Here is a 27,846-nt window from a genome sequence, read left to right on the forward strand (position 1 = left end):
CAGTTAATTGTATCTGATATGCTAATATGGTCTCAGATTAAGTTTTCTAAATTGTTCATATCCTTTGATCTTCTGCTCATCTATTACCTACTATTTAACGTCTCAATGTTTGTGTATAGAACTCTCTTTACAATGTAGTTTGTATTATTAGCTAGCGGCACTAGCATAGATCGATGTCTCACTGAGAGCGGTGCTGAAAGTTGCAGCTTTCTCCAAAGCAGGGAACAAGCACAAAACTCTAGAAATAGAACAGAGGAGGCTGTACTGCATTGAGTGGCAAAGAGCGGACCCCTCATCAGAAAGACAAGACACAAGGCTCAGTGGACTGAAGTATGATGCAGGGTATGTAGAGAAAGTGAGTCGAAGAAAACAAAGGTACCCTGCAGCAGAGCTGTGCAAACTGGAAAAAAGGGCATTGGCTTTAAACTATCATTCAGAAGACATTGCAGGATTCCTAGTATAGTTGGGATGCAACGCTCTGGTATGCAGAGGCCTGACTGTGTGTGGGCCTGCATGCAATCTGCAACAATTCAACAAATATCTGTCTGAAGTCCCAGTTTCTACTGAGAATCAGGGGGTCCTTGGGTTCCAGGTTGGGTCAAACTCTTGGTGATTTGCAATTGTCCACGTCTGTAAAACATGCCCCCCCAAAACGAGGTGTCCCCTTTAAACTTATTGTGGGTCCTCAGAACAGGTACCTTTGTTGGAAGAGAAAACAGACCACCAGGAGAAGTGCCTGGAATCCCTTTCAAATGTGTTTGGGGTCAGTGACCGATTAAGTGATCACTGTGTTTTTAATTATTAAACAGACTTTTTGCCCCATAAAACTACCAATTTCACTGGTTTGGTGGGTTTTTGCGGTGTTAAATATGTTTAAGTTTTTCTGCATTTTGTCAACCTTGCAAACACCACCAAAAGGTGGGAATGGGCCGGAATTAGCCGGATAGCAGAGGTCTTCTTGGGGACAATGGAAAATCTGGCATATTCTGCAGGTGCTTCCTGCTGCTCGTTCTGCTGCATCTAGCATATGAAACATTTATATCTGGCTTAGTCTTTTTTTGCCATGATGTCTACAACTTTGAAATGACAAACACATTTAATGAAAATGTATACCATTAGCTCCAGTTTTCACTTAAAGGCGCGTAAATTCAGAGGGATTAATTTGCAGTGCTATAAGCGAGCCAGGATAATTTCCAGGAGATGTCCTGTAAAGCTGCTGTATTATTTACAGAGAGCTGGGTTTTAAATCGCCATACCTTATTTGGACCTGACAATTTTCATTAAGGAGGCGGACTAGCTATGAAAGCATATGAACTGTAATATGAAACAGCAGTCTTATATTCGTTCGACTACTAATAAATATTTACTGCTGATAATGGCACACGGGGAATGTTTCTTTTAAGCTATAAGTGGGAGGGGATCAACGCCATGTGCAACATCAACTAGAAAGGCCTAAAGTATGAAACAACTATTTGTATTTGAGTTACATCAGTTGCAAAATCCAAACAATCGAAATAGGTGCTATATCGAAGGATGTGAAACATGTGAAATATGGTGGCGTAAGATAATCAAAATGTGAGGGGAAAAACAAAAGTCCAGGGGCAAGTTAATTTTTAGGCATTTAGAGGGGCAAAGACAAGTTGTCTTATAGTTTATCTAGGGCACAGGAACACATGCAGTATGTAAATTAGTCAAAGTTTCACCACATAAAAAATGACTTAAGACCCAGCTGTTAAAGCCAACTTGTGTATCACTTGCAAATGGAAAGTAAATGCCACACCCTGAGGGTTCTAAACATTACCCTCAGGAGGAGAACTAAATAATATGCAAATGAACTAGACATTCATCCTTCTGTAACAAGGGTAAATGCATGAATACATTCAAATGACTAGTGCATGGGCAAAGGCTTTACTTTGTTCCAACAACAATGATCTCTGGGACTTCCGGTTGTGGCATTCATAGTTTTGTACTCACCCAGGACAGGCATTTCGTGAGAAAATACATTGCCAAGGTGAAGAACCCAGGCCATGCATGGCCCCGTGTGGAAAACCCAGAGGCATGCACAACACAGTCAGCCAAAAACCTTAAGGAAAGTCACCTCAGTCTGCTCATATCAAATGGCAGCAAGGCGTGATTCTTCCACATACAACACAAGAGGCAGTCTGCCAGACTATTCTCTTAAGCGAAGTAATATTTTGTTTGAATAAGCTAAATGAGTTTTTAGTCAGACAGGCCTCAAGAACACGTTACTTACCTTTGGTACAGTAGATTCCTCACCTTGTGAATAAATCATCCGCAGGTGTTAAGACTGGATCCAGAAGCTTTTACAGCAGTTCTCCTGTGTGCCGCTAAGTAGCATATTCCACGCCTATGTCATTCCACTCTAGAATTGACAAGTGGAGTCTTATATAAGTTGCACCCATGCACACGGACATTAGTTATTTTCTAGGCTATCCACGCCCTCAGACACTGAGCTCATTGGCAAATTGTTATGACCAGTGTCTAGATGTTATTTTAAGTGTATCTGAAGTGCGCTCAATCACCAGGGGAGGGTTTCCTGGCACTGATGTATGAGCAGTCTGGGCCTGGCCTAGTTGAAGGCCACGTGTTCCAACTGTTTGCAAAATTTAAGCATAGAGAAGGCTGATATGCAGGGGCAGGCCGTTCTAAGCATTAGGAGCACGGAAGAAGACACGGCTTCTGGTTCTGATGCTGTGTGCAGGGAGTGTGTGAGAGTAGGAGTCTGGCTGAGCGGACGTGGCTGATATCTGCAGAAGCTGGCGCAGTTGTTGAGTTATGAGGGGCCTATGTTGTGTAAGGCTTTCAAAGTGTGCATGAGGAGTTTCAAGTGTGAAGTTTGGAGGATGAGAAGCCAATGGAGATCTTTGAGGTGACCGATGATGTGCATGCAGGGTGGGAGTTGAGGGAGAACTTTGCTGTGGAGTTCTGTATGGCCTGGAGTTGTCTGGTCAGTTGAGTGTTGAGTCCACAATAGAGGGTTAATTTAGTCCGGTTTGCTGGTGATGAGGGCTTCTGTGATGCTTCGGAGGGTGTTAGTGGGGAGCCATTTGAAAATCTCTAGATTGTTACCCAATGAGATTGACGAGAGTCCAGTACACAGAACGTGGAAGTGGGAGGGTCGGTGAGGTAATCTGCATAATAGAAATCACCAGAAAGATCATTACAGCAGGTAAGTAACGTGGACATCTGATTGATACTTCTAACCACAGATTCCTCATCTTGTGAGCAGATACCATAGCAACACCTCCCGAGGCGGTGGGTTTGTGAACGGAGTCAGACCAAAATGTCCTGCAGGACCAGGTCGGCAAAATGACTCTCTCAACAGTCTTGACTGTCAAGGCAATAGAGCTTCATGAAGCTGCGTACCCAAGAGTAGGTAGCCACATGACAGATGTCTAGGACAGGCACTCCACATGCTAACGCAGCTTTGGCCCTCGCGGAATGAGCCCACAAGACATCTGGGGCAGGTTTCTTTTGCTGTAGCAGATTTTTATGTGGACAACAATCTATCGACAGAAGGTCAGTTTTGACGCTTCTTTGCTTTCGAAAACTCTTCAAATAGCTGATCGTTGACTTGATGTTCCATGGTACAATAGATATAGTAACTCAAACCTTTTTTACAATCCAAACAATGGAGAGTCTCTTCCTACTTAGAGCCATGAAGTAGAGCAAAAAATGGCAGAAGCCTGACCAACATGATAAGCAGTGAATACGATGGATAAAGCCAGAGTCCTTAGAAACAACTAGTTAGGAAGGACGGTATGGTTGATTAACACATCTAGCTGATGTAATCGCAATGAGAAAGACTATCTTTAAGGTCAAACATCCGAAGGGACAACTGTGCAGCATCTTAAAAGGTGTGCACATAAAGAAATTGAGTAATAAATTCAGGTCCCACTGGGGCATCACAAAGAGTTTGATGGAAACCAATGTTGTAAACCTTTGAAAACCTCATAACAGGTTATTTGAATTACAAAGACTGATACAGCAACCACAAGAAGGCCAAAAGAGCATGTATGAGGTCAATTTGTCAGGTGCCACACAATTTAACAAATGTATCTCACCAGCTTAAGTACATGGACTTGGTGGAGCGATGCCTCTACGCCAAGATGACAAAAACGACCTTAGGGTGCAGGTTGAAGGTCAACTGTCGCCACTTAGTCTCAGAACATGGAGATGCAAATGTACAGGCCCAGGTGCAAACCCCTGCCCTGCTGCTGCAACATAAGATCACCCTGAAGCGGCAGCTTGATCAAAGGACAAATCCTCATGCTCAGCAGTTTGGGATATCACAATCTCCGGGCACAATTTGTGACTAAAAGATTGGGCCAGGGTTCTCCCAATTGCCGGAAGACGCCCTGTACGACCTCTGGGTGCAACTGTCATTTGTAAGCCGCATGGGGCTTGCGACTGAGCTAATACGCCTTGGCGTTTAGAGATCCTGCCAGGTCGTTCACCACCAGAGAGACCCATTTGCTGTGCAGCCTCTTTCAGAGGAGAAAAGCCTCTTGACACAGGTCCTTAACCCACCAGGCTTGTTGCAGTAACACATGGCGGTGGGGTTGTCCATGAACACATCCACCGGCCTTCCTTTGAAGGTGGGTAGGAAAGTCTTCAAAGCCAAGCAAGTCGCCCTCAACGTAAGCAAATTGATGTTACGTTGTGTCTGCCAGGAACCAGAGGTCTGTGACCTCCACCTCTCCTAGACAACCTCCCCAACCCAGCAGTGATGCATCCGTGACCACTGTCAGCTCTAGTGATTTAAGGAGAGGGGTCTACCACTGAGCCAGCAGCCACCACTGCAGATCTTTTGTAGTCTCCTCCAAAATCTGCATACTGTCCTGCAGATTTCCTCGATGTTGTGCTCACTATGATTTGAGGTCTCACTGCACATCCTGCATGTGCCATCTGGCATGTGTCACCAGCAGGATAGAGGAGGACAACAATACCAGCGGCCTCAGTTCCCCGCACTGAAATCCAGGGCAGAAGCTGAAATATTGGGATCATAGTCCGAATGTCTCCTGGACTCTCATTCCGGGAGAAAGGCACAAAGCTGTCCAGTACACAGAATGGCCCATATGAAAGGGGGAGTCTGTGAATGAGTCCGGTGTGACTTCGGCATGATGATAGTGAACCCCAATGATGTGAGGAGGTTCATTTCATAGTCATCTGAAATTGTTAACAACTACTTGGGGTGCCCACATTCAGCAGCCAGTCGTTGAGGTATGGGTAGATTGGTATACCGACCTCCGAAAGTGTGCTGCAACTACCTCCTTCACTTTCGTGGTACTTGTTAAGGGCAAGCTAAAAATCATCCTGGCTCACCGTAAAATCTAGGTAGCATCAGTGGGCCTGCTGGACAAGAATGAAGAAAAGCATCCTGCAGGTCCCCATCTGGTCTTTGGGGTCTAGGGCAGACAGGGCCTAGTCTAGTGCGAGCACCTTAGATTTGTCCTTACGCAGGAAGGCACTGAGATGAAGACGAATTTAAAAAAAGGGTGAAATCCCCTGTCCTTCAGCACAAGGAAGTAGCAGGAGTAACACCCAGTTCCTCCTTCCGAGGCCGGAACCATCTTTATGGACCTCTTGACCAAAAGGGCCTGCTCTTCCTGCTGTAAGAAGTACAAAAGGACTCAATCAGCCACCCAGAGGCGGAGAAGAAAGGAATGGATGGCGTAACCCCAATGCACAATCTGGAGGACCCACTTGTAGGTCATAAGTGCCTGCCATCCTAGGAGGAGATGTCAGACCCTGCCTCTGACATGGGTGTCTGTCTGGCTGCAACGGGGACTGAGCTGCAGTCTGTGCTCGTTTTCTTTGTGAGCCACTGTCTTTACCACGTAAAGGCTGAACAGCCTATCTAGCTGGACGAGGAGGTGCAGACAGATGGGAAACATCAACCATAGCCATGGAGAGGAAAAAATTGTTGAAGGAATTACCTTGTGGAGCAGAAAGGCTCCAAGATCACGCTGTGGCTATGCTTTCATTGAAAAGCTCCAAAGCAACGTTCCTTTCCCACCAAAAAGGCCAGAGTCGTCAAAGGGCAAGTCCATTAAAGATGCCTGCTTGTCCCCGAAAAAGTCAGACTTCCATCTAGGCGTGGCCTCGAAGGGCCACCATGGTAGCCATTACACATTCCATACAATCAGACGTGCCTATTCCTGAGCGTATCACAAATGTTGCAGCATCACGGCTGCTGTGAATAGCCTGAGTAAGAGATGCACGAAGGACATCTGCAACAGCAGGTAATACTGAGACACAGTACCCGATAAGGAGACAACTGGCATTTACTTATCTCAGCGCAAGGCTCGTGGAGGAGAAAATTCTCTTGCCCAACGTCTCTTCTTTTGGACTCAATGGGGGGGGGGGGGGGGGGGGGGTAGTGGAAGTAAAGGAATTGAGGTTGACCCTGCTAGGGGATGTACTTTCCAGAGTTGGATGCTGTGTTAGGATTGCCAGGTGCAGAGCGATGGTGACGACCAGCAGCCTGTCTTGAGGGGTAGCCCTGAAAAGGGCTTAGCCAAGGTGCCCAAAAGGGTATCAAGAGCCTCAATGGTCAGTGTGTAGACCTTACATCAATACCTTAGTTTTCTCTTCCATGGTTGGTAATTGTAGATCTAACACTTCATCTGACCTTCGCATCACTACAGAAAAAGAGGCTCTTATCTCTGTAGCAGTACTATGGGGAAACCCAAGGCTGTTATGTATGGGTCAAGACCACAGGCATCCTGAAGCTCTTCATACTAGTTGGCCTCATTATCTAGGGAAACATAATCGTCCCAGTCACCATAGCTGTGGTTTTTAGAATACGTGCCAACATGATTGTTGAAAGTCTGGGCCCTACTGTGTGATAAGAACAAGGTACAAGACGAGTTGCCAAGAGGTTGTGCGCCCGTCAGTGCTGGGCGCAACTGCGATCGAGGTCATAGCAGATTCAGGCTTCATATTTAGTCCAGTGTCAACGGCATTGATGCGAAGAAGACTGACATTGGGAATGGTGCCAAAGCGGAACTAGGAGCTGGAATCAGTGCTGAACCAGATACAGTTCCAAGGAGCACAAATGGCGTTGAGGGCAGAGCTGCGGGTGGAAGTCTGATTGGCGGTTTATGTCGATCCTTGGGACCTGAAGGTGCGCTACAGGGAGCCGTGGAGTGCAGAAGGTATGCAGAATAGCTAACTTGAAGGCTTCTACATGCTGCAACATCACCAGTGGTTCTGGAAACTCAGGGTGCATCAGGAGCTGACTCTGATTCAGGTCTGACTGACATTAGGAATGAGACCAGAAGGCACGTTGATCGTGTCGTGCCTTTACTAGGGTTTGAGACTGCCATGAAGTGGCACTTTCAGCTTGCATTTTTAGCGTTTTTTCTTCTTACCCAAAGACTTTGAACAGTGTGACGTCCTGCCGCAGTAACTACTTTGGAAGCATGAACCCGACCTTCCTTTTGACATGAACTGATCACGTTGCAGAGGCTTCTTGTGTTTGGCAATGTAGAGATTAGATCTGCATTCCCATATGGCCTTCAAGTTCATCTGAGTGCAGTCACCACAGGCGTGGGAGTTGTGGTCTGACAGTCCCTGCATGGTTTACACTCTGTGGTTTTAGGGCTTGGCATTTCCCTTGCACGCTGGATAATATTTTGTCAAATATCTGGTCCAAGACAAGGGAGAAGCTCTGGATTAGCACCAGAGGACAGAGAGAGAAAGGAACCGATGTCAGTGAGCATGAATGGCACTTATGCAGCTCTGCTGGTCACTTCCGGAGCAGAACGAGATTGGTGTGTAGCCGTACAATGCCACCTGGTGGGAAACAGGATAACTGCTTTAAGAGTCTCCAGATCCAATCTGATGCCCAGGCATTATTCAAAGTGAGGCATCTGTGGCTAGAAGTCTCCATCAAAACGCAGATCTGTACAACCAATATCATCAAGCTAGTAAGGTTACCACCACCCGGAATCCAGGCCTGAAGATCCTGCTCTAGTAAAGCAGACTATGTTCTGTTACCACATGCTGCAGCGACAACCTGCAGGCCACAAGAATTTATAACCGTTCAAGCAGTTTGGCATCTCAACTGAAAGCAGCCAAATCATTGCCTTGGGTCAAGGAGATGACATCCACCTCCTAAACTGCATATAGTTCCTATTTCAGTGATCAGGTGTCTGCTTCGATACGCCACGTATGCAAAGCGCTCAGGGACAGACACTCAAAAATACAGCTCAAAGCGCTTTTAAATCCGTGTTAATGCAACCACACTTTCTACAAAAGTTGCCAACCTGCCCGAGATCAGCCACAGCATATAAAGATTGGAATTCCAACATCAAAGACAGGAACTAAGATAGGCTAAACATCTGTGGGAGGCAAGGTTATTCTAGGGCACATCAAATTTAAAGTATCATGGAGACAAGAGTGGGGAACAAAATGAGTGCATGTCGCTCTAGAAAACCACAGCTAACAGATCCATGCCTATCAATAGGTCCATATCAGTGACCAATCATGAGCAAAGTATTTACCTGCTTGAGTATTTCTATAGGGCTGGTTCAATTTTGAAACACCATAGACAACGCGGTTAAAAGCAGATATATGGGCCCTCGAAACAGATGAAGGTTCAAGTGCAAATAAGACAACATGGGTTCATACTAGTTTTCATGTTTTGCTTCAGAAAAGCCACCACAAGAAAAACACAACAAAATGAGTCGCCCCATTTATAAAGAGAATTTTGGTGCTAGCCACAGAGTTCATGTGGTTAGACTCAAAGCTATGAGGAGTACAATCGAGTGTTAGATTATTCCAAGCACTGCAACAACTGAGCATTGGCTTGATATTCGTCAGAGTGGATTAGGGGCCAGAGTCGGCCAATCTATGACACCGCTGAAATAGGTTTGGGCTTCTAAGAGTTTGTATGGTTTCCTATAACTAATTTGTGAAAAGTAGACAGACATTGAGTCAGAACTGTCAACAGATTAAAAAAGGACTACAGTTCAGGGTTTACCATTGCCACATGGCAAAGAATTTCTCCACAAATTCGCCTACATGTACGTTACCTTCAATGTGTAAACATAACCTCTTAGGATAGACCTGGGGTAATATATTGTTGGCTCCTCTAGGGGTGCCCTCTGGAGCCACATGTATTTATCTACAAATTGTCAAAGAACTTTGTCTTCGTATCTGTGCAATGGTTTGCCTGAATTCGATATACATTATGAATGTCTTTGATGTTAGGTTATTTTGCAGTGTCCCATCAACCCTCACCATATTGATTTCTTCAAAGCAGTGTAAAAAGCAAATTTTCTCTTTCGCTTTTTTATCTCAAATGGATTTTGCCATTTCTCTGCTACGCTAGGTCTTGTACAGTAACATTCAAATTCTGGCTCAGCATTTTGAAGTTATATTTAAGGACAGCCTCAGAGACTGTTCTCACTGACTAATAAGCTATTATTTCTTGCTAGTGCAGTGTTTTAGTTCTAGTTATGGTCTGGCTTGAAAGCACAGCTGTCGCCAATTATGTGATAATCACCAGGAGAGGGGCTTTGGCACGGTCCACTTGTCGGGAGCCAGGCATACGTTTTACTTGAGCTGAAATAAGTAGCCAGAGTCCGCTAAAAAGTACTTCCCCCTTCACACAGCTGTGATCATATGGTTTATATTTATTCAGCTGCCTGAGATTGAACTTTCAGGGACACACGCCTGACATTGTAATGCCATTGAAGTGTCTTAGATGGATAGATTATGCATGGTGTTTTTCTCTGGCAGCAGCATGGATGGGAGGAGGGCAGTCCTTACTCGGCATGGATTTTTAGGTATGGCTTGACAGAGCAACTGTCACCTGACTTGCTAACCTACAACCATATTATTCTACAGTTTATCGATTCCACAAAAAATACATATCCATTCCTAGGCTATCTACATGAAATGCTTCACATTACCATACAACCTGCTTGTAAAGCTAGACCAACTGGCTTTGCCGATGCTTATTTTAAGTTATGAGTGGCAGCAGTATCCTTTAGCCAGATGGCATTTGCGATTAACTGCTTGAGTGATTCCACTCTTATCTTGTTACTACTCTAGTTAGAACATTGTCTATTGTGTTAATGTTTAAGTTAGTGGTTGCCACTGATTGGTTTATGGGTGCTTGTCTTAGATATATCTTTTTTGCATTTTGAGCGGGTAGCAGCTGTGCCAGTCTGGATGAACTGTGTGTACTTGTCGGTTGTAAATTCTAAGCGTCGGCCAAAGCTGTATTCCATCTTTGCAGAGACCACTCAGATCATCTGCTTCACCCGCTGGCCTCGGCTGGTGCTCTGGAAGATCAGCATTGAATAGAATATTAGGGATATCTGAGCTCGCTGCTCGTTCGTGGTGCGAACTGTGTTAAAAGTTGTTATTTTTTTCCACTGATTAAGCAATAAATGTATCTTTTTCTTGTTGCCCTACCGGTAAAATTTCTTTCTGTAGCTCCAAGGCAACAACAGACTAGAAGCCGAATTCGTTTTATGCAGAAAACTTTCTGCAGCAAAGACAAAGCTGGAAACAGCAAACTGCCTTTTAGGACACCAGAACGAGAATGCTGTCATGGCCAAAATGATTTGGAAAATCAAGATCTTGGTAGCAAGGTGTGCAAAGAGCTACACATCATCTGCACTTAAAAAAAGAATAAATAATTTGTCTCTCTCAAAAAAGACTGGAGAAGGGCTGGCACAAAAGCAGGATGGGGACTGCTCCAGGTACTTTCTGCGTACGGACAATAAGAGAATGGAACACGTGAAACTACAGTTTAGGTATCGGCGATCGGGACAAAAGGAACCACAATACCAGGAACCAAAAACCTTAGTACACCACTGAGGTTACTATTGCAAGCAGATTATGGTCAAATCACCTGAAAAAGGGGAAATTCTTCCTACATTTCTCTGTCATGACTGGAGAATACTAAAGAAGTCCAGCTATGTTTATTACACACGGTACATGCGCACCACTCCAGACCACAGACCAGAAGTGGAAAATAGAGGAAATGTTCTCAAAGGTAATATCAGCTTCAGCAAGTTTATAAAAATGGTCAGTGCAGACCCCAAAATCAAACAATTAAAAAACACTAAAGAAAGGAGATAGCCTCCCCAAAACACATTTCTCAAACTAGATCGGGTTGACTCAGAATGCCACTGAGCACGGTGGGGGAATGCGTGAAGGAAGATGGAGGAACTTACAGCGCAAACTGTCGCCAGACTGGGAAGAGTTTTGAGGGTTACGATATATGTTCAAGAGTGCAATTGTCTGAAATACAAAATGTAACATCTTTATATTTTAGTAGAAAACTTGTGAAGTCATAAGAACACAACCAGTTTTCTGGTGACATCTCTAGACTATCTATGGAGCTGAAAAAGAAATGGTTAATGCACAATTTAAAGAAAACTCAATTGTGAGGGGTTGCCAAGCCTTCCTTGGTGTGAGAGCCCCAGAGATCTCAGCTCAACCACCACTGCATCAAATGTAAACTGTCAAATGCAACGCCCAAGTTGTGGAATGATGAAAATCCCCTCCCGGAATAATAAAACAAATTAAATTATGGGCGAACTGCAGTCCCAGACCAGTTACAAGGTCTCTGTCAGCAATCTATCAGCTCAGGACAAAACTACATTAATATATGAGCTCAGCATCAACAAAGCAGAGGGGGTAGGATGAGATCTCCATGTCCTCGCCACACAAGCTAGGAGGTAGGGCTACCCCGTTCAGGCGACTTACCTTGTAAAGATTGTGTGTTCAAAGGAACAGATATCAGGAACTTGACAAATACTGTCGTCTTCTGCATTTGTGTCAGCTTTAAGTGCTGAATTGGGCTTTCACACTTCCTCAGTTTCATGGCCAAGACACATAGGCATCAAATCCCGGTGGCCCCGATTAGCTTGTATGCCAGGGCCAACTTCCATCTCAGCTTGCTGGCCCTCATCTTTTTCCCCAGCAGTGACTTCCAAGCCACTCCCCTCTTCCTGCTATGTAAATAACCTTTTCTTTGCACTTTCCAGGAGAATTAAACTGGCCCCTTAATGTGTCACAAGAAGGGTACACTGCCCATCCCACTGGTATTAAAAGGATGTCAGATGTACAACTTCCAGCCAAGGAAGCCACTGGTGCTCCCTTCCTCTATCGCCTGCTGTTAGGAAGCTCTAGATGAGACCACTTAAAACAGAACATGATCCCGCTACGTCACTCTCCTATGTCTGTGCAATGATTTGTTTTTCATTCTCTCCTATGTCTCACTAGGGGAGAGTGAAAAGGTGCCAAAAGGTGGACATAAAATAAGCACCTCTTGACTAATCTCTATTCATAAAACGTTCTATTAAGATTAGACCAACTCCACCCCAGTGCTTAACATAAACCTGGGTCTCTCACACTATGCACTTTAAGGCTCCTACTCATCCAAAAGACATCCAGTTTGGGGCCTTTAGTTCGCTACCATGCCACAGTGATAACAACTGACCTCTGCAGGTTGCTTCAGGCCCTCTTATCCTGGAAGCAAGATTATCTATCCTCAGTCAAGCAGCTGCATCTGGAAACCCTACTTACTCACTGAACAAGAATTACCATTTTAGCCTCCCACTGAGTCTAACGGAGTGCAGATCGTTCCTTTGTCAGGTTCCTGATATTAGTTTGATATTACACTGACCATCTCGTTGGTGCTACTCACTGGCAGCAACACAGGCGCGAACGCTTTCTGGGTCACATTAGGAGGGGGTCTCTAACACCAAAATCTTATACAAAATGTCCACCTGCATCAGGACTTACAGTGGGAGCCGTCGGCCGTCTGTGCACTGTTTTGGGGATTACGATAGATGTTTTGGATCAAGATGGTCTGCGAGGAGAAAAAATAAAAAAGGGGAATTCTACTGGCTGCTGTGCATTTAAAAGACAATTAAAAAGATGTCTTACAAACGGGACAGTCTGAAAGGTGTGCGGGGAAAGAGGTTACTTCCAAGGGGCTGCTCAATTTACATTTGCCAAGTAATCTAGCTGCAGGGCTGCTGAAGTGAGCCTACATGGCCCTGCAAACACGCCACTGGCAATCTGTTTCAGCCCACCCCTTTCAGGGCAGACAAATGTACAGGGTAGTAGCAAGGGAATTACTTGTGTGAAGTAGGTTTTACTTAACAGCCAAGTCACCCTGCCCCTCAAACATCCACACAACACCACAGCCTCTTGCAACTCTTCTTTGTCTACGACTGGTTGGAAAGATCTACAAGGACCAAGCTGAAGAGGCTGCGATTCATACCAAGCTCTTTTGAGCAAAAGTTATACTTACTGCTAGGATAATCCTATTCAGCAAACTTGGCAGGGGGCTTTAAACGCACTAAAAAAGGACAACGTCCCAAAGGAAATGTCTACTGGTCCCTTCGAAGCAATTAGGCACTTTCTAGAATGGCTCGTTTGTCAGCCTGAAGCGAGTGAATGTGGCCTCATCACATCACCCTCTTTACAGAGACAGAGTCTGAAGTTTGCCAATGCATCCCTATTATAATGGCAGCACCTACGGTGATGAACGTTGCAAAATGCTTAAAGATGGGCAGAGAAGGTAGGTGAGGACCCAGCACTGCTTGTTGAGAGGCTTCCAAAAATGTGTAGTTTGGTGATTTTCGCCCTAGGATTCAATAACACTCATTTGTCTTGCCTGTCACACGGAACAGACTTTGCAATAAAAAGAAAGGCCGAAGAACTGAACAGGAATCTGGGAAAATAGACAATAGCGTTTTGAGCTCCTCTATTTGAAAGGTAGTGGACTAGATTGTGGCATGTGGATTCAATGAACGGATGGGTTTAAGACCATGGGAAGTTATAAATGAGTCAAGGGATTTTCAAGATCATGGGGAGCTGTAAAAGGATAAGAAAACCAATTACGCACAAACACAGACATCAGAATACTACACAACCTACATATTATAGGCAATGTGTATTTTTCGAACCACATTACAGAAAGCTTGAGGCAACCAGTTGCCAAACGCAGCGTTTAAGCAAGCAAGCAGCTGGAAGGGCAAACTATAAACATGTTTTTCATTTAATAAATGGTGCCATAACAGGGCACAATATGAATATATCACGAGGTATACAATACTATGTTACAGTGTCAGGGACTAGCCAAGAGCATGGTTCAAAGTCGAGGAAATGGATTAGCAGTAAAAGCCAAGCCGCTGAAGTCTGATTGATGCAAATCGCCTGGTATAGACGCAATTGTATGGGCGTCTCTTCCCAAGCGCTGCAACCATTGCTCTGGCCACATCTGTGCTTGCAAAACAGTGACAACAGGACTCAACCTCCTTGCTGAGGCAGGGCATGGTCACCCAATGATTTCTTCCAGCTTTCTATTGTGCTGGTCTACCTCTGAGCAATGTGGGCTTGTTTTTAGTGGACCGCAGGCCTTTTCCTCACTTTGAGTGAGAACATCAACATGATTAACAATGGATTAACACCACAGCTGAGATTGCATGCTAAGAGCGCTGTGGCACTGTTCGTGTGAGACTGCATGTTTAAGGCACTCAGTTCCTCGCCCTTGAAGCATGCTCATAAAACTACAAGAGCAAATTCCCAAATTAATTAAAAAAAACTGCCACCCATCAAAGGAGGTTCTGCTTCACCAACCCAAGCACAGGAGTTTAGCTTTATCAGGGAATACAAGGAAACGGTGGCTTTATCAGAAGCACTTTCTGCTTTTTCATATTTACTGCAATTTTACAAAAAAAAAAAAAACTTTGGTGTTGATGACCTTCTTGTAATTGACAAAAACTGCTTCTATGAAACATTAACATACAATTCAATGAATTGTAACTTATATAGCGTGATTTCATATCACTTTCAAAACTTTGTTGGTTTATCAAATGTGATGTACTTTAAAAATAATGGCAGTCAAGTGGCAGTCCACAGTATAAAGGCCACAGATGTGGAAGAGCTCAGCTTTTTTTGACGTCTAAACTGGTTTTAAATGAGCTTTGATATGATTTAGGAGACTGTACAGTGTACACCCACCCGAGTGGATCGTCTCAGAAGGGCTTCTCTTTGGCTATTTGTGACATGTATCTGTTCTGAAAGTGGGGAATCTGAAAGAGATGGGAGCATGAGGTGGCAGTGATCAGGTGGGTACGGTACAGACACTGGGTAGAAGGCCTTCAGCCTCCGGTTCTCCAGCTAGCACACAAGACAGAGGATATATTCGGGCTTCAGTATGTGATCTGTCTGTGCGCATTTTCAAAGTCATGGTAAAGCAGCTACTTGAACTCTTGACAAAAACCACATCCCCACACTGCATGCTGCATATACTTTGTGGAAGAAAATGTCGGGCAGCTGAAGGTAAGCAGGGGTAGGTGGGGAATGAGAAAGGAGAAAAGAGGGAGAGATGGAAGATAGGTAATAGGGAGAGAGAGATAAAATGAGGAAGAGGCAAAGCCTGCCACGACTGTTTGCTGGACAGAACAGTCTAGACAGAATGGATATTTCTGGATTTTTTTAAATTTTTTTTATCAGTCAGCTTGCTCTCTGGGTGCAAGCCAGCCCCCTCTATTACAGTGCACCAAGGCCCACAGTAAGGTACTGTTTGCCTTTTTGTTCAACGGCACACAAGGTAATAGAGTAGGGGCTCATGCTTTCATGTCATAATCCCTCTTTCGGCCAACACACATCGGCTAATGGCACTGTGTGACACTACTCTCTTGCTACAAGTCTTTATGAGCAGCCTTCAGTCAGGCTAGAAGCCTTTCTTTCAATGAGGTCGTAAGTGCAACTCCTGCAGTCTAGAATCGCAAGAGTTGTGCTGGGAAGCCTTGTGGTCTTTCCCTGCTCTACAGTGTTTCTAAATTGGAACAGTCCGCTCAGTGGTCACAATACCTAGACCACTCAAGTCATTACTACTAACAGACAAATCTTCTGCACCATCAACTTGCAGATCGAGTTGCTCACCTCATTCCTGAGAATCTTCTACATATAATGCAGTCAAATTGGTTTTCTTGTCCTAAAAATAATCAGTGTTGCTAACCATCTAGTAAGAAAAACATGACCCTTTAGGTTCTTTGGCCATAGGTTCACCACGTCCCATCAGAGGCGGGGCATTCTTGGGTGGGCGCATGTGTGTACAGTTAAAGAGCTGACGCAGTGCAAAGCGTGCAAGGACATACCTGTGTGCGTGCAAGTCCGGCTGGCTGCCTTGTCCCCAGGGGATGGATCCAATAAAGGGAATGAAGCACAGACCACAGAGCCGGATCTGCAGCGCAAGGCAGGGAGAAAATTTGGTCAGGCCATGACAGGAAAGGATGTATGTGTGTGATTCCTCTATTCCTACAAACAGGGTGCAACTGGAATGGGGTCTAGGGGCAGGATTGGCTCTTTCAGGCCAATGACTACTTCCCCCAACACCAGTACAAATAAAACATGGGTTGCACTACTATCATCACTGTAAAGGGGCTGCCAAGAAAGAGGGGCAGACATCGGTCCATAGACTCTCACACCAGGCTGACAAGAACCTTCAGTCACAAAAAAAATATCAAATACACACAGCCCATGCACATCCTGCAGTAGCATGAAGCAAAGGAAATCTCTCATGGCTCCAAACCCTGAGAACTTGTTTCATTTTGAGGTGGCCCCTGGGACTGCCATGTGCAGGGAACAGCTGTTAGCGGCTGGCTACTCTGAACAAGCAAATACAGGGCTTTTAAGGATCGTGGTCAATACTGTTCATCTCCAGGATGAAGTAGAAACTTCTGTAGAGTTTAGAACTGAGTCCCTACATCTATAGTGGGGACCACAAAACTTTGGGCATAACTTTGGGCAGCAGGAAGGACAATCTTACATGAATATGTTTGCATCAAAACTACTGGAAGGTGCAGAGGGACAATCATTCACTCGCTGGAGGAAGGTGGTAGACACAGCAAAACATGCAATCTTGCAGTTATCACATTCATATGGCTGAATACTTTATATCATTTTACTGAGAAAAAACCCACAGCTGTCGGTCATAAGGACAGATAGATGGTGAGGAAAGAGAAGGAAACGAGCGCCTGAGTCCTAATCCTTCCATCGTAGTGCATTACTCAGGGCAGTGCATCATCCTTTCCATCTAACCCTTAGGTGCATTCAAGTGAGTACACTTGAAATCTGTTTAATTAGTGCTTTTTAACCTACTCATACCCCATGGCACTTAAACCATCACACCAAGTCTTCGATGAACTTAAATGGCCCCCACCACCTCCTATTCATCTGAAGTAATATCGACCTCCTAAGCCAGAGACGTGCAGATTCCCCACACAAGAGTCATTAAAGAGAGGGGTACTGTTCTTCTGCCATGTCAATGCTCAGGAAGCAGTCTTCTCCATGCCATGTGAGGGAGGACACATTTTACAGTATTCACAGCATGATGGCCATAACCCTGGACCTCTTCCCCCAAAACCAGCACGTACATTTGTTTTGTTTTCTAGGAGAAACAAGGCATCCAGGCAGGAATGCCTTTACTAACATACCAGTCTTCTTAAAATTAAGGTCTGCAAAAACAAACCGAATCAGCAGTTAGTATAAAGTAGTTCACTAGCGGAACCATCAGTGAGCAGCAACCATCAATAAACCAGCATACTAACTAACTAACTAACACACACACACACACACACACACACACACACCTGCATTGCTAAAGACTCAGCAGAACAAGCAAGGGACAGAGGGATACTGAAGTGCAGAATAAGATTGGAGCATCTGGCCACATTGAGCAGCATCTAAGTCATTAAACCAAATGCTAGCATGTGCGATCCAAGTCTTCTTTGATATCTGCCCAGCCACAAATGCTTCCCGCTACTTACATTTTATTATATTTTACACCAGAGGCAATAACTAAATGCACAACTGCCAGGGGTAAGGACAGGAGACTCTACCAGCCCTCCATGGTACCAGCAGATGCCTCAATAAAAGCCAATGGTGGTTCATGAGCTAAGTAATTTGTTATTTGGTGATGTTCGAATGATCACCATGTCAAAGCCTTTCCAAACACGTTACACACTGAACAGCCCCCCCAGAGTACCACTGTGTCTAGTTCACAGAGATGGGGGGAAACTGACACATTAGACCAGAGGTATCTCAATTGCAAAGAAAGACTCAAAGTTTCATAAGGGGCTGTGCTAATAGGTTTTATGATACAGCGTTCAAGAGATTCTGGGTCACCAGTCTACGATCCATAATGTACTGAGAGCGAGTGAACTGAAGCATAGGCGGCTCGCTATGTTTTCCACAAAACCGTGTGAAGGGCCAGGAAGTCCCCATAGCACAAAGCTAGTCCTTTCAACTCTTTGGAGACTGGGACGTCTTAACAAGTGTTTGTCAGGGTGCTTCCCCTCTCCCACAAAACATGGCATCGAAGAGAAGATCCATTAAAGCCCAAATATACAAGCTGCAGCATAACCTCGTACTTAGAAATACCTAGTGCACCATTGCAGACACTTAATGGCCATCTTCGGACAACTCATATCTGCCACCATGGAATGCAAGGAGGTCATTTACACTGTTGGAGGCAGTCCAGCTATCTTTGCTTGCATATTCAGGCTCAGGTAGTCCTAGCTCTGCAAATTCTATTATGGGCTACCCTCATTGGCAAGGATTAGATGGGCAAAACAAGTCCAAGGTTTTAAAACATGCTTTGGGGAATCCACCCACATCAAAGTCCAATATAAGTAACATTAAATTTCTTGAAAGCTAATTCAGTCACTGACATCTGCAATTGCAAAATTAAAAGACTGGACTAACCAACAAACTGGCAGAAACACACACACCCGAAGTCGCCACAAATATGTTCACATCAATTTTGACTAAATAGCAGTCTTATGCCTTGAATGTTGTCTCATGCTTTTTATGATACTGTTCATCACATGATTTTCCCCTCATTCCCCATTGGTTCTCTGGGCATTCAAACTTTTGCTAACTTCACAAACCAAATGAGCACAAAGTGTGTGGGCACTGTCACCCATCTTTCACCATGTCCATATGTCCCCAGTAACAAAAGTCAACAGTCCTAAAATCTAGGCTTCCAAGCGAGTACCAAGAACATCCAAACCCACGTCAATCGACCAGATGGCTCTGGAATCCTAGGAACGTTTCAGGCTTCATTAGAAGGATTCAAAAATGCTTGCAACAGAGTTTACTTTGCTTGAGACTCTCTACCCTTTAAATCGACTTCCCTCCACCAAAATGGTTCACACTTGTGACCCACCTATCACTGAAAGCACAAGTCACCCTGTCACAACTTATTACCACAAACCATATCATATTTGTGCTCGCTGTCATTTCTAAATTGGGGTCCTGTAACAGTAAGTACAAGGATCTCCATGCCAATACTCAACAAACAAAAAAAGTATGCTACAGAAGTGATGAAGCAGATAACTTTCCTGACCTCCAGGTAGAATGGCCTTATTCCCTTGTCTCGCAACCTGAACCAGGCTTGTGGCATAGGGCACTCAATTACTTTATTAGATAACTGGCTCTTCCTCTAGGATATAGCCACAATCATCGGTCTAGTGCACTAGGTTATAAATCATTCAGCACTGGGTTAAGGCTCCAAATGGTTCTGTTCTCAGATGCCCAGGAACAGCCTACCACAGCAACCTGTGTGTGTGTGTGTGTGTATGTACACACACACACACACACACACACACACACACACACACACACAGAAAGAATCTAAACTATGGACCAGCGCAGCATCACACCTTAAAATAGAAACAGGGGGGAGGAGAGGGGGGGGGGGGGGAGGAGGGGACGGTGGCCAAGATGGCGGAGAGTTAGGTCGTGTTCTACCTCCTCTCCTCCACCCGCCGATTTATAGCACCAGTCTAAGCCCCGAAACTTACCTGGAAACGCTGGCCTGGGGTTTCAGACGCCGAGCTACACCCAGTGATATGAAACCCTGCGATCCCCGGGGCTCCGGTGATAGTGATCCTGGCCGCGGGCTCGGACTGGCCCGGGGCAAGGCGCTGAGGTCAGCGGAGCTGGCATTCCAGAGTGGCTGCATTCATCAGCACTGAGGTGCGGATCGCTGTAGCGCACCCAGATCCGTGACAGGATCCTGTGGCCCCTTCCAGCGCCTGGGTCTGGCAGTCTAGGACGGTGGACAGACGGAGGAGCGACAGCCGCCACCTTGAGGGAGAACGAGGCAGCCTGTAGGCACACGTCTGGAGCGAGTAGTGGATGCAGACAGCGCCCACGGCAGGCGGCGAGGTAGGCGGATCTTTACCGGCATTCCAGCGCCCTGCAGCAGCTCGACCCGCCATAACTCCCTTTTCTATGCGCCCGCCATCTTAAATTGCGGTAGATACGGCACATCGGCAGCACTCTGAGGCAGCGTTTACGAGGCGCATCTGGTGCCGGACGCGAGCGGAGCAGGCAGGGCCATCGGGAGGTTTCTTGGCCTCCGGTCCCCAACACACTGCCGCGGAACTGCAACCTGTGCCGTATCTCGCTACCCGGCGGCAATCCACGAGGGGGCATATCAGAGTCCCGTCTCCCGGCTGCCGCTTTTGCTGTAGGAGTGGTAGTCCGGCTTGGGGGGGGGGGGGGCACTGATTCCCGGGTCACCTGAGGCCAGCCGCACACGTAAACGACATCTGGGGCATCTTGGTCCCTAACATGGCGGAGAGACCCGGAGGCCAGTGGCGGTGAGTCCTGCACCCTTCCACTTCCCTGCTGCAGCCCTAGATTCCTGGCGTCAATTGGTTACGCTAAACTGTCATGAAACACATGGGAGGCACCAGTGGTTGACCTAGTCCCCGGAGATCTTTCTGCTGGCTCCGCTTCCCAGGACGCATCGGAGCGGTCCCCGTTATTGTGCCACTTGCAGCCGAGCCCTGGTAGCGGCTCATCACAGACTCCACATACCAGGCCTACTGTTCTTGACACCTCGCACACGGGGGGACCTCACCTCTACGGGCTGCTGTTCTAAGCGGGGAGTCTACTGCCTCATCCCCTCGCTGCACTTCCAAATCTAAGAGCCCAGAGAGTCTATACGCACGGCGTGCTGTTGGCTTCGTCCTTTCCCACACCTCGACTGCCAACACACCAAACCGGTGGCACTTGCAGCTTCGGAGAGGGGAGGTGGACTGACACAACAGAGGGGACACCAACGCCTTCCAGCAGACACCACTACTGGGAGCGGTAGAGCGAGCGCGCCTCCGCCTGGGCCTGACACCACGAGACCGAGGAGGCCACATAAACCGTCAGCAGACACCCCGCACCGTTGCATCTCATGAGTGGCAGAGTGAGCACGCCAACGTCTACCCGGATGATAGGGTCCGTCCATTGGTACAGCAGAGGCCACTGGTTGACGGAAGCGGCCGGCGGGACCTGGCCCGAGGATGGAAGGGACGACGCTGCGGGAACGGCCGAGTAGGACATTCACCCGGGGCAGGAAGGACAAGCAAGTTCCGAAAGAGAAATCACTCACAGATCTATTCACCCGGGCGCCAAGTGCAGGACCGACGGCACCTGACTGGGAGGGGGCAACGGCGCCAATGGCCACCACCACGGAGGCACCCGTGACTCGGGCTTTCCTGGAATCACTGTTCACTTCCTTGCGGGATGACCTCCAGACGGTGAAGCGCGATCTCACGGCGGAGATCAAAGACATCCGCAAGGATGTGGATGATATAGGGGAAAGAGTGGCGTCCCTGGAGACCAAAAGCGACGCCAGGGACACTGAACTCACGGCCATGCAAAAGGAAGTCTTGCGGATACATGAGCAGCAAGTGGATGTCCAATCTCACCTGGAGGACCTCGAGAACCGCTCCCGCCGGCGCAACATCCGTATTAGAGGAGTGAGTACTGACGAAGAGGCAGCCGACATCTTTGGCTACGTTCGAGATCTCTTCAACTATGTCTTGGACAACCCACCAGACTGATCTTAAACTGGACAGGGCGCACAGAGCAGGCCCCCCCAGGGCACAGACGGATCCTACGGCGGACATACTGGTATGAGTCCAAGACTATCGCACCAAAGAAGTTATCCTCCGTAAGGCCCGCTTGCTACAACCGATCACCTTCCGCAATCAGCCCGTGGCCCTCTATCAGGACCTTGCCATCACGCTTCAAAAACACCGGACATTTCGGCCTATCACGGAGGCCCTGCACCAAAAAAAATCTCCTACTCCTGGGGGCATCCGTTCCGCCCCGTATTTCGAAACAATGGGAAGTTGTTCCAACTCCGTTCCCTGTCTGAGGCGAGTAAACTTCTGGGGCTATATCTCCCAGAGGACAACGACGACTGAGAGCGTTCAGATCAAGACTCTACAGACGGCCGCCCGAGATGGAGGCAGCAGCATCGCCGACGCCGTTTGCGGAGACCGGACCCGCAGGAGGCCAAGAAAGAACAGCAGGCTGCTCTGGCGGCATTGCCGGGAGTCCTGGCCAATACGACCGCCAAGTAACTGGCTCCGGCTGCCTTGATACTATCTTTCACAGATGTCCGGGGGTGGAGGGAGAGTGGGGGGTGCTCCCATTTGCCACCATTCAATCCCAAAGACTCTTTTCCTGTTCATCTTGGGATGACTGACTAATGATCGAATTTATGAACTCCTTACTTTTCCCTTTTGGCGCAAGTTGTGCCTTAATTTTCTTCTTTCAATTTTTATGGGTCTTCATTCTTTCTTTCTCTCTAGCTCTTCCTCTTAGCTGTCCTTTGTTTCGGGGGGAGGGGGCCTGGTCCAGAGGGCACCATGATGCCTTGACCCTTGCACTGGCGTTCAGGAGTCCTGGTAGTTCTGCTGCCCTTGCTAAGCGTTAACCCATATTTAGGTGTAAGATGCAGCCGCCTTCCATCAAGGTTCTCACTTTTAATGTATGGGGACTCAACAATCCCATCAAACGCAGGGCACTACTCTCCTACCTAGAGAGTATGCGGGCAGACATCTGTCTCCTTCAGGAGACTCACCTCCTCTCCAAGGACTGCCACCGACTCCGGTCCCGAGCTTTCCCAACACAATTCTTCTCCTCCACATCCTCTAAGACGGCAGGGGTAGCTATTCTTGTTTCCAGGGCTTTTCAGGGGAAGTTGATACAGGAGGGAGTTGAGATTAAAGGCAGACTTCACATCTACCCCTTTACTACAGGGGGACACATTGTGGTGGTGGGCTCGATTTAGGCCCCGGTTTACGCCCCCAACGATGGTCAGGAACCCTTTCTTCACGATGCTCTTACAGCTGCCACTCCGACTCAGGAACGCCACTTATTAATAGGGGGGGGGGGACCTCAACATAGTATTTGACAATGACCTTGACAGGTCCGCACAACGCACGAGCCAGGTGGGCGCACTTTCCCCCACTGGGCTCCAGCAACTACATGACCTAGACCTCACAGATCTCTGGAGATACCGCCACCCTCACTCACGGGCATTCTCTTACTATTCCAAAGCCTACAAACCTACGCAAGACTAGATTATTTTCTGGGTACCAAAACTGTCCGCGAGGCCACGCTCTCAATTGACATACTTGTGGCACAATAACACTCCAGTCACCGCCCTCCCCACGCGCTGGGAGGCCCTTAAAGCGGTCATCAGGGGGGCGAGGTCATCGCTATCCCTTCCGCAGATAACACGGACCGTAGGGCAAAGAGGGAGGAGCGGACACAAAGTGCGGGAACTGGAGTAGATGCCCCAGCGAGCCGGAGCCACCCCTTATATGGCGACAGCTGACAGCCGCTCGGTTGCAACTGACGGCATTAGACCGGGACAAGGCAGACTATGCTGCCATGCGATTGCGCCACTCCTACACTGGCGGGGACAAATGCGGCCGCCTCCTGGCGCACAAGCTTAGTGAGGCCCGCTTACGCAAGGGCATCCAGGAAATCAGGGATGGCACGGGTAAAGCATGCCCCGACGACGTGGCTATTGTCGAAATCTTCCACAAGTTCTACGCCCAACTCTACGATGACCAGCCTCTGGATGAGGCGGACATCAATTCTTACTTAACCGAGGCCAGTCTCCCCACTTTGACACCGGATCAGGCAGCCCATATCGAAAGGGAGATCAGGCCGGAAGTTCTCTCCGCCATCACCCGCCTGAAACTGGGCAAATCACCTTGCCCTGATGGCTATACAGCGGTCTTTTATAAACAATTTTGCGCAATACTCACCCCTCTGCTTACCCGGCTCTTCAATTCTTTCGCGGCGACGGAGGCCATCCCCCCCTTCCATGCTGGAAGCGGCAATAGTCGTCCTCCCTAAGCCCGGGAAAGAAGGTCCGAATGCAGACCATATCGGCCCATCTCTCTCCTGAACGTAGACCTGAAGCTTTACACCAGCATTCTGGCCAGCCAACTCGCCCCCTACATGCAGGGGCTAGTGGACCCTGACCAAGCTGGGTTCATACTGCAACGGCAGACAAACGACAACACGAAATGTGTCACTCATCTCATAGAAAAAGCCTCCCGCATACCGGGGAAGTACATGCTGCTCACGATCGATGCAGAGAAGGCCTTCGACGGGGTCCAGTGGCCATATCTCGAGCGCGTATTGGCCCGTATTGGCTTTGGTGAGAAAATGTGGACACATTTTTAACTGCTACCGATCTCCCACGGCGACCGCAAGAATTAACGGGCACACCTCCGCTCCCTTCCCTATTCATAAGGGAACGAGGCAGGAATGCCCCCTGTCACCCCTACTCTTCGCTCTCTATATGAAGCCCATGGGGCAGAGGGTCAGGGATCATACTCAAATCACAGGCATCCGCTTCGGTGGGGATACCCACACCATTAGTTTGTACGCGGACGATGTGCTGGTCACCCTTGCGAACTCAGAGAGCACTGGGAGCTTTCCTGGAGGAACTGACACTTGTGCCGGCACCTCTGGGTTCAAGGTTAACCTGATCAAATCTATAGCGATGAACCTCTTATTGCCAGCCCAGGAGAGAGCTGACTTGTAGGCCCGCTATCCCCTGCGTTGGTCCGAAGACACCGTCCCAAATCTGGGTATACACCTGGCCCCAACCCTACACGACATGAGACTAGCCAACTTCTCACTCCTCCACACTCATATTCGCGCTGAGCTCCGGAAGTGGAAACACCACCAGATCTCCTGGCTGGGGCCACTGTAAATTCAGTGCGTAATGAATGCCTTGTGATGTTGCCCTTGTTTAAGCTGGGGAGATAAATGTACCGATCCTGATTACTCTCTAAGTGTTATTCATGTCGTGCACGAGAGTTCATACTGTGCACTTCCCCCTTTTTCTAGACTTGGGTATATCGATACACTGTGGGAGTAACCTAATTTATTTTATGTTGGGATTGGTTGCGCTCATTATTTGGAGTGCCTGTTGGACAGAATGCTAATGTTTATCGCTTTTTAAGAGTGCAGTAGTTCTTGCTGTTTTTGGAACTACAATTTCCTTGACTTCCTCCAACCCAGATATTGACTACATCACTTCCGGGTTGGATTCACTCATGGAGGTGTCCGTTTGGTTTAAAAGCACACGGACAGACGCTCTCTCTCCCCTTTTGGCCGGTGCCGTAAACGGAAAGATACAGAATGACCTAAGGTACTTGGGCTGAGGGCGACCATTTTTAATCGATGTTTTGATAAGGTTTTGTCTTGTGTGATCCCAATACAGGATTTTATTATGCTTTTCTGATATTATATAGCACGCGCTCCATAATCGGAGTACCTGACGCTTGAGTGCAGGGATGGCGAGCCACTCGTCTGTTCAGGACGTATGAGATACACAGCCACTATCTCGTTTACAGTTGGGGTGCGTGTGGTTTTTTACCGATCTGTGTCTCTTTTGACATATTCAATTTGAGAGCAGAATGGATCGCCCTTTGTCCTAAAAATACATACTATTTACCTGGCAAATTAGTGGATGTGCTAGGCTTTTATTCTGCGTGTTCAGCTCTGTGTTTTTGGGAGAGGCAGTCTGATTCGTTTTCTTTTTCTGGTTTATTCTCTCTCAGTAATCTGTGATCTGAGGCATCATCCACATTAAGGTGGAGGTAAATTTACATTACCTTATAGGTGAGTCATTTGACACATACCTTAATATACGCTTTGGTCTTTCCAATCACGTGTGGAGTGTAATGTCACGTGTAATATCACGTGTGTGGTGTTTGTGAAGGGAGTCTATTATGATCCGAAATGATAATGAAACTGTTAATTATGTTTATGTATTTTTTCATAGACACTGGACCGGACTGCAACTGGTTCTGTTGTCATAAACCATCATAACATTGAGTATGGTTTTTATTCTATTTTCTATTGTTTTTGAAGCAGAGTGATAACATTGAGAGGTCCTGATGAATGCCGCGAACTCGTAGTCATCTGGCAGAAACATGGTTGACCATTAATGATTAGGATATTATTTCAATCCTATATCACCTCGTTTTAACCCTAGCCGATGGGGACTAATAGTAAATTGAATTTTGTCACCCAGTAGCTAGTTTTAAATACACATTTTTCTTTTTTTCACTCTGCCCCTTACTCCCCTTGCCTCAGTTGGTATCCTTACAAAACACCTCACGCTCCTCTCTTTTCCCTGAGAGTTGTAGCCCACACTGTATACCTTGTGGTTGCAGTGTGCAAGAGGGGACCCAATGATGAAGCATGTCACCCTTGGGTGAGTGAGGGTTCTCGTCTTTAAAATAATGGATTCCCGGTTCTCTCACACACCCTTTTTCCCTTTTCTTGTGTAGCAGCATCCCATCATTCTTTGTGAGTAACACGCTGTGATAAAGATGACAGTCCTTCCCAAAATCCTCTATCTTTTTCAAACACTTCCCCTACCCCCTCCAACAGGCTAGCTTCAGAAGGTGCAATTGGATTTCTCCTTTTTTAGGTCTCGCCTACGCAGCGCGGATGCGCTGCACAGGAAGACCTTTAGCCGTTTGCTCTGCTCTTTTTGGAAGCACATACTCGTGCTTGTGGCGGCATCCACCTTGCGGGAGCACGCAGGGGCGTGACACAAGCACGAATATGTGCTTCCAAAAAGAGCAGACCACGCACGCACGATTTTTATTTGACTACTTTTTCAACCGCGGTCTTTCATTTCCTTTTTGATGCCGTGTTTTTTAGAATTAATATTTTGGGCTTTCTCTAGCGCCAACAGTCCCAGTCGGGTGGTAAAGCCATTTTAGAATAAGTGGCAGAAATACAGTTTTCAAGAAGATACATCGCGGGGGGTACCGTAGGTTTATGCACGAGTTCCTAGATACCATGATGCCCCCTGTTGTGTGGCGCATTCTGCCTTTTCCTTCCGATTAACTTTTTAAACTAACACTAATGCTTTGAATGGCAAAAGCAGAACTAAACTTAAAACTAAAAGTCCAGCACTGAACAAAGCTGCGGTTGGCGATAAATGCTTCTAGTTCTAACGTCTAACGCATAGTTTCATGCGTGACATCTTAAGCGTCATGGCATTTGAGACAACAGCACATTGTTTCTTGGATTTTTGAGCCAATGCTTTTCGGTGTTAAAAGCGAAACAACGTATGCCACAAAGTAAGCTAAGGTCAGATTAAGACCAGGACTGACTGCAGGTGTCACGGATGACGTGGGGCCACTAAGAGCTGCAGGTCAATATTTTGTTGGAAAACGTGTACCTACAAAGACTCCCGTCAGAAAAATGAATATAAAATAAAAATACTATTGAAACAGGAATAGAAAATGATAAACCTTTCACCCATTCATTGATGTGAATGCTTTTAAAGTGTGCTCCATTAGCAACATGTTAATACTACGTTGCAGGCACCCAGGCTGAAAACGGTGTCAAAGTAGCCTACTGCATTCTGCAAGCTGTATTCTGGGTTCACCTCTTCTACACCACTTGAACTGAACTGAAGTACCAGATAAC

General features: G+C 46.9%; 1 protein-coding gene across 11 annotated transcripts in view; it reads right to left on the minus strand.

The window, feature by feature from the left end:
* The window catches only part of U2AF1 (U2 small nuclear RNA auxiliary factor 1), a 174,241-nt gene that overhangs the window by 70,264 nt on the left and 76,131 nt on the right, over positions 1-27,846 (minus strand). For 2 of the 11 annotated variants that reach the window (XM_085620767.1, XM_085620763.1), the window contains exons 4-5: positions 16,167-16,252; positions 11,220-11,286 (exon numbers count right to left, since the gene is read on the minus strand). The exons of 1 other annotated variant lie outside the window; for it this stretch is intronic. In XM_085620767.1, the coding sequence (XP_085476893.1) occupies positions 11,220-11,286; positions 16,167-16,252 (153 nt within the window). Of the gene's footprint in view, positions 1-11,219; positions 11,287-12,795; positions 12,863-16,166; positions 16,253-27,846 lie in introns of all 11 variants that reach the window. 8 more of the 11 variants (XM_085620768.1, XM_085620764.1, XM_085620771.1 and 5 more) reach the window with 4 other exon arrangements.

The sequence above is a fragment of the Triturus cristatus genome, chromosome 8 (genome assembly GCF_964204655.1).
Source record: "Triturus cristatus chromosome 8, aTriCri1.1, whole genome shotgun sequence".
Classification (NCBI taxonomy): Eukaryota; Metazoa; Chordata; class Amphibia; order Caudata; family Salamandridae; genus Triturus; species Triturus cristatus.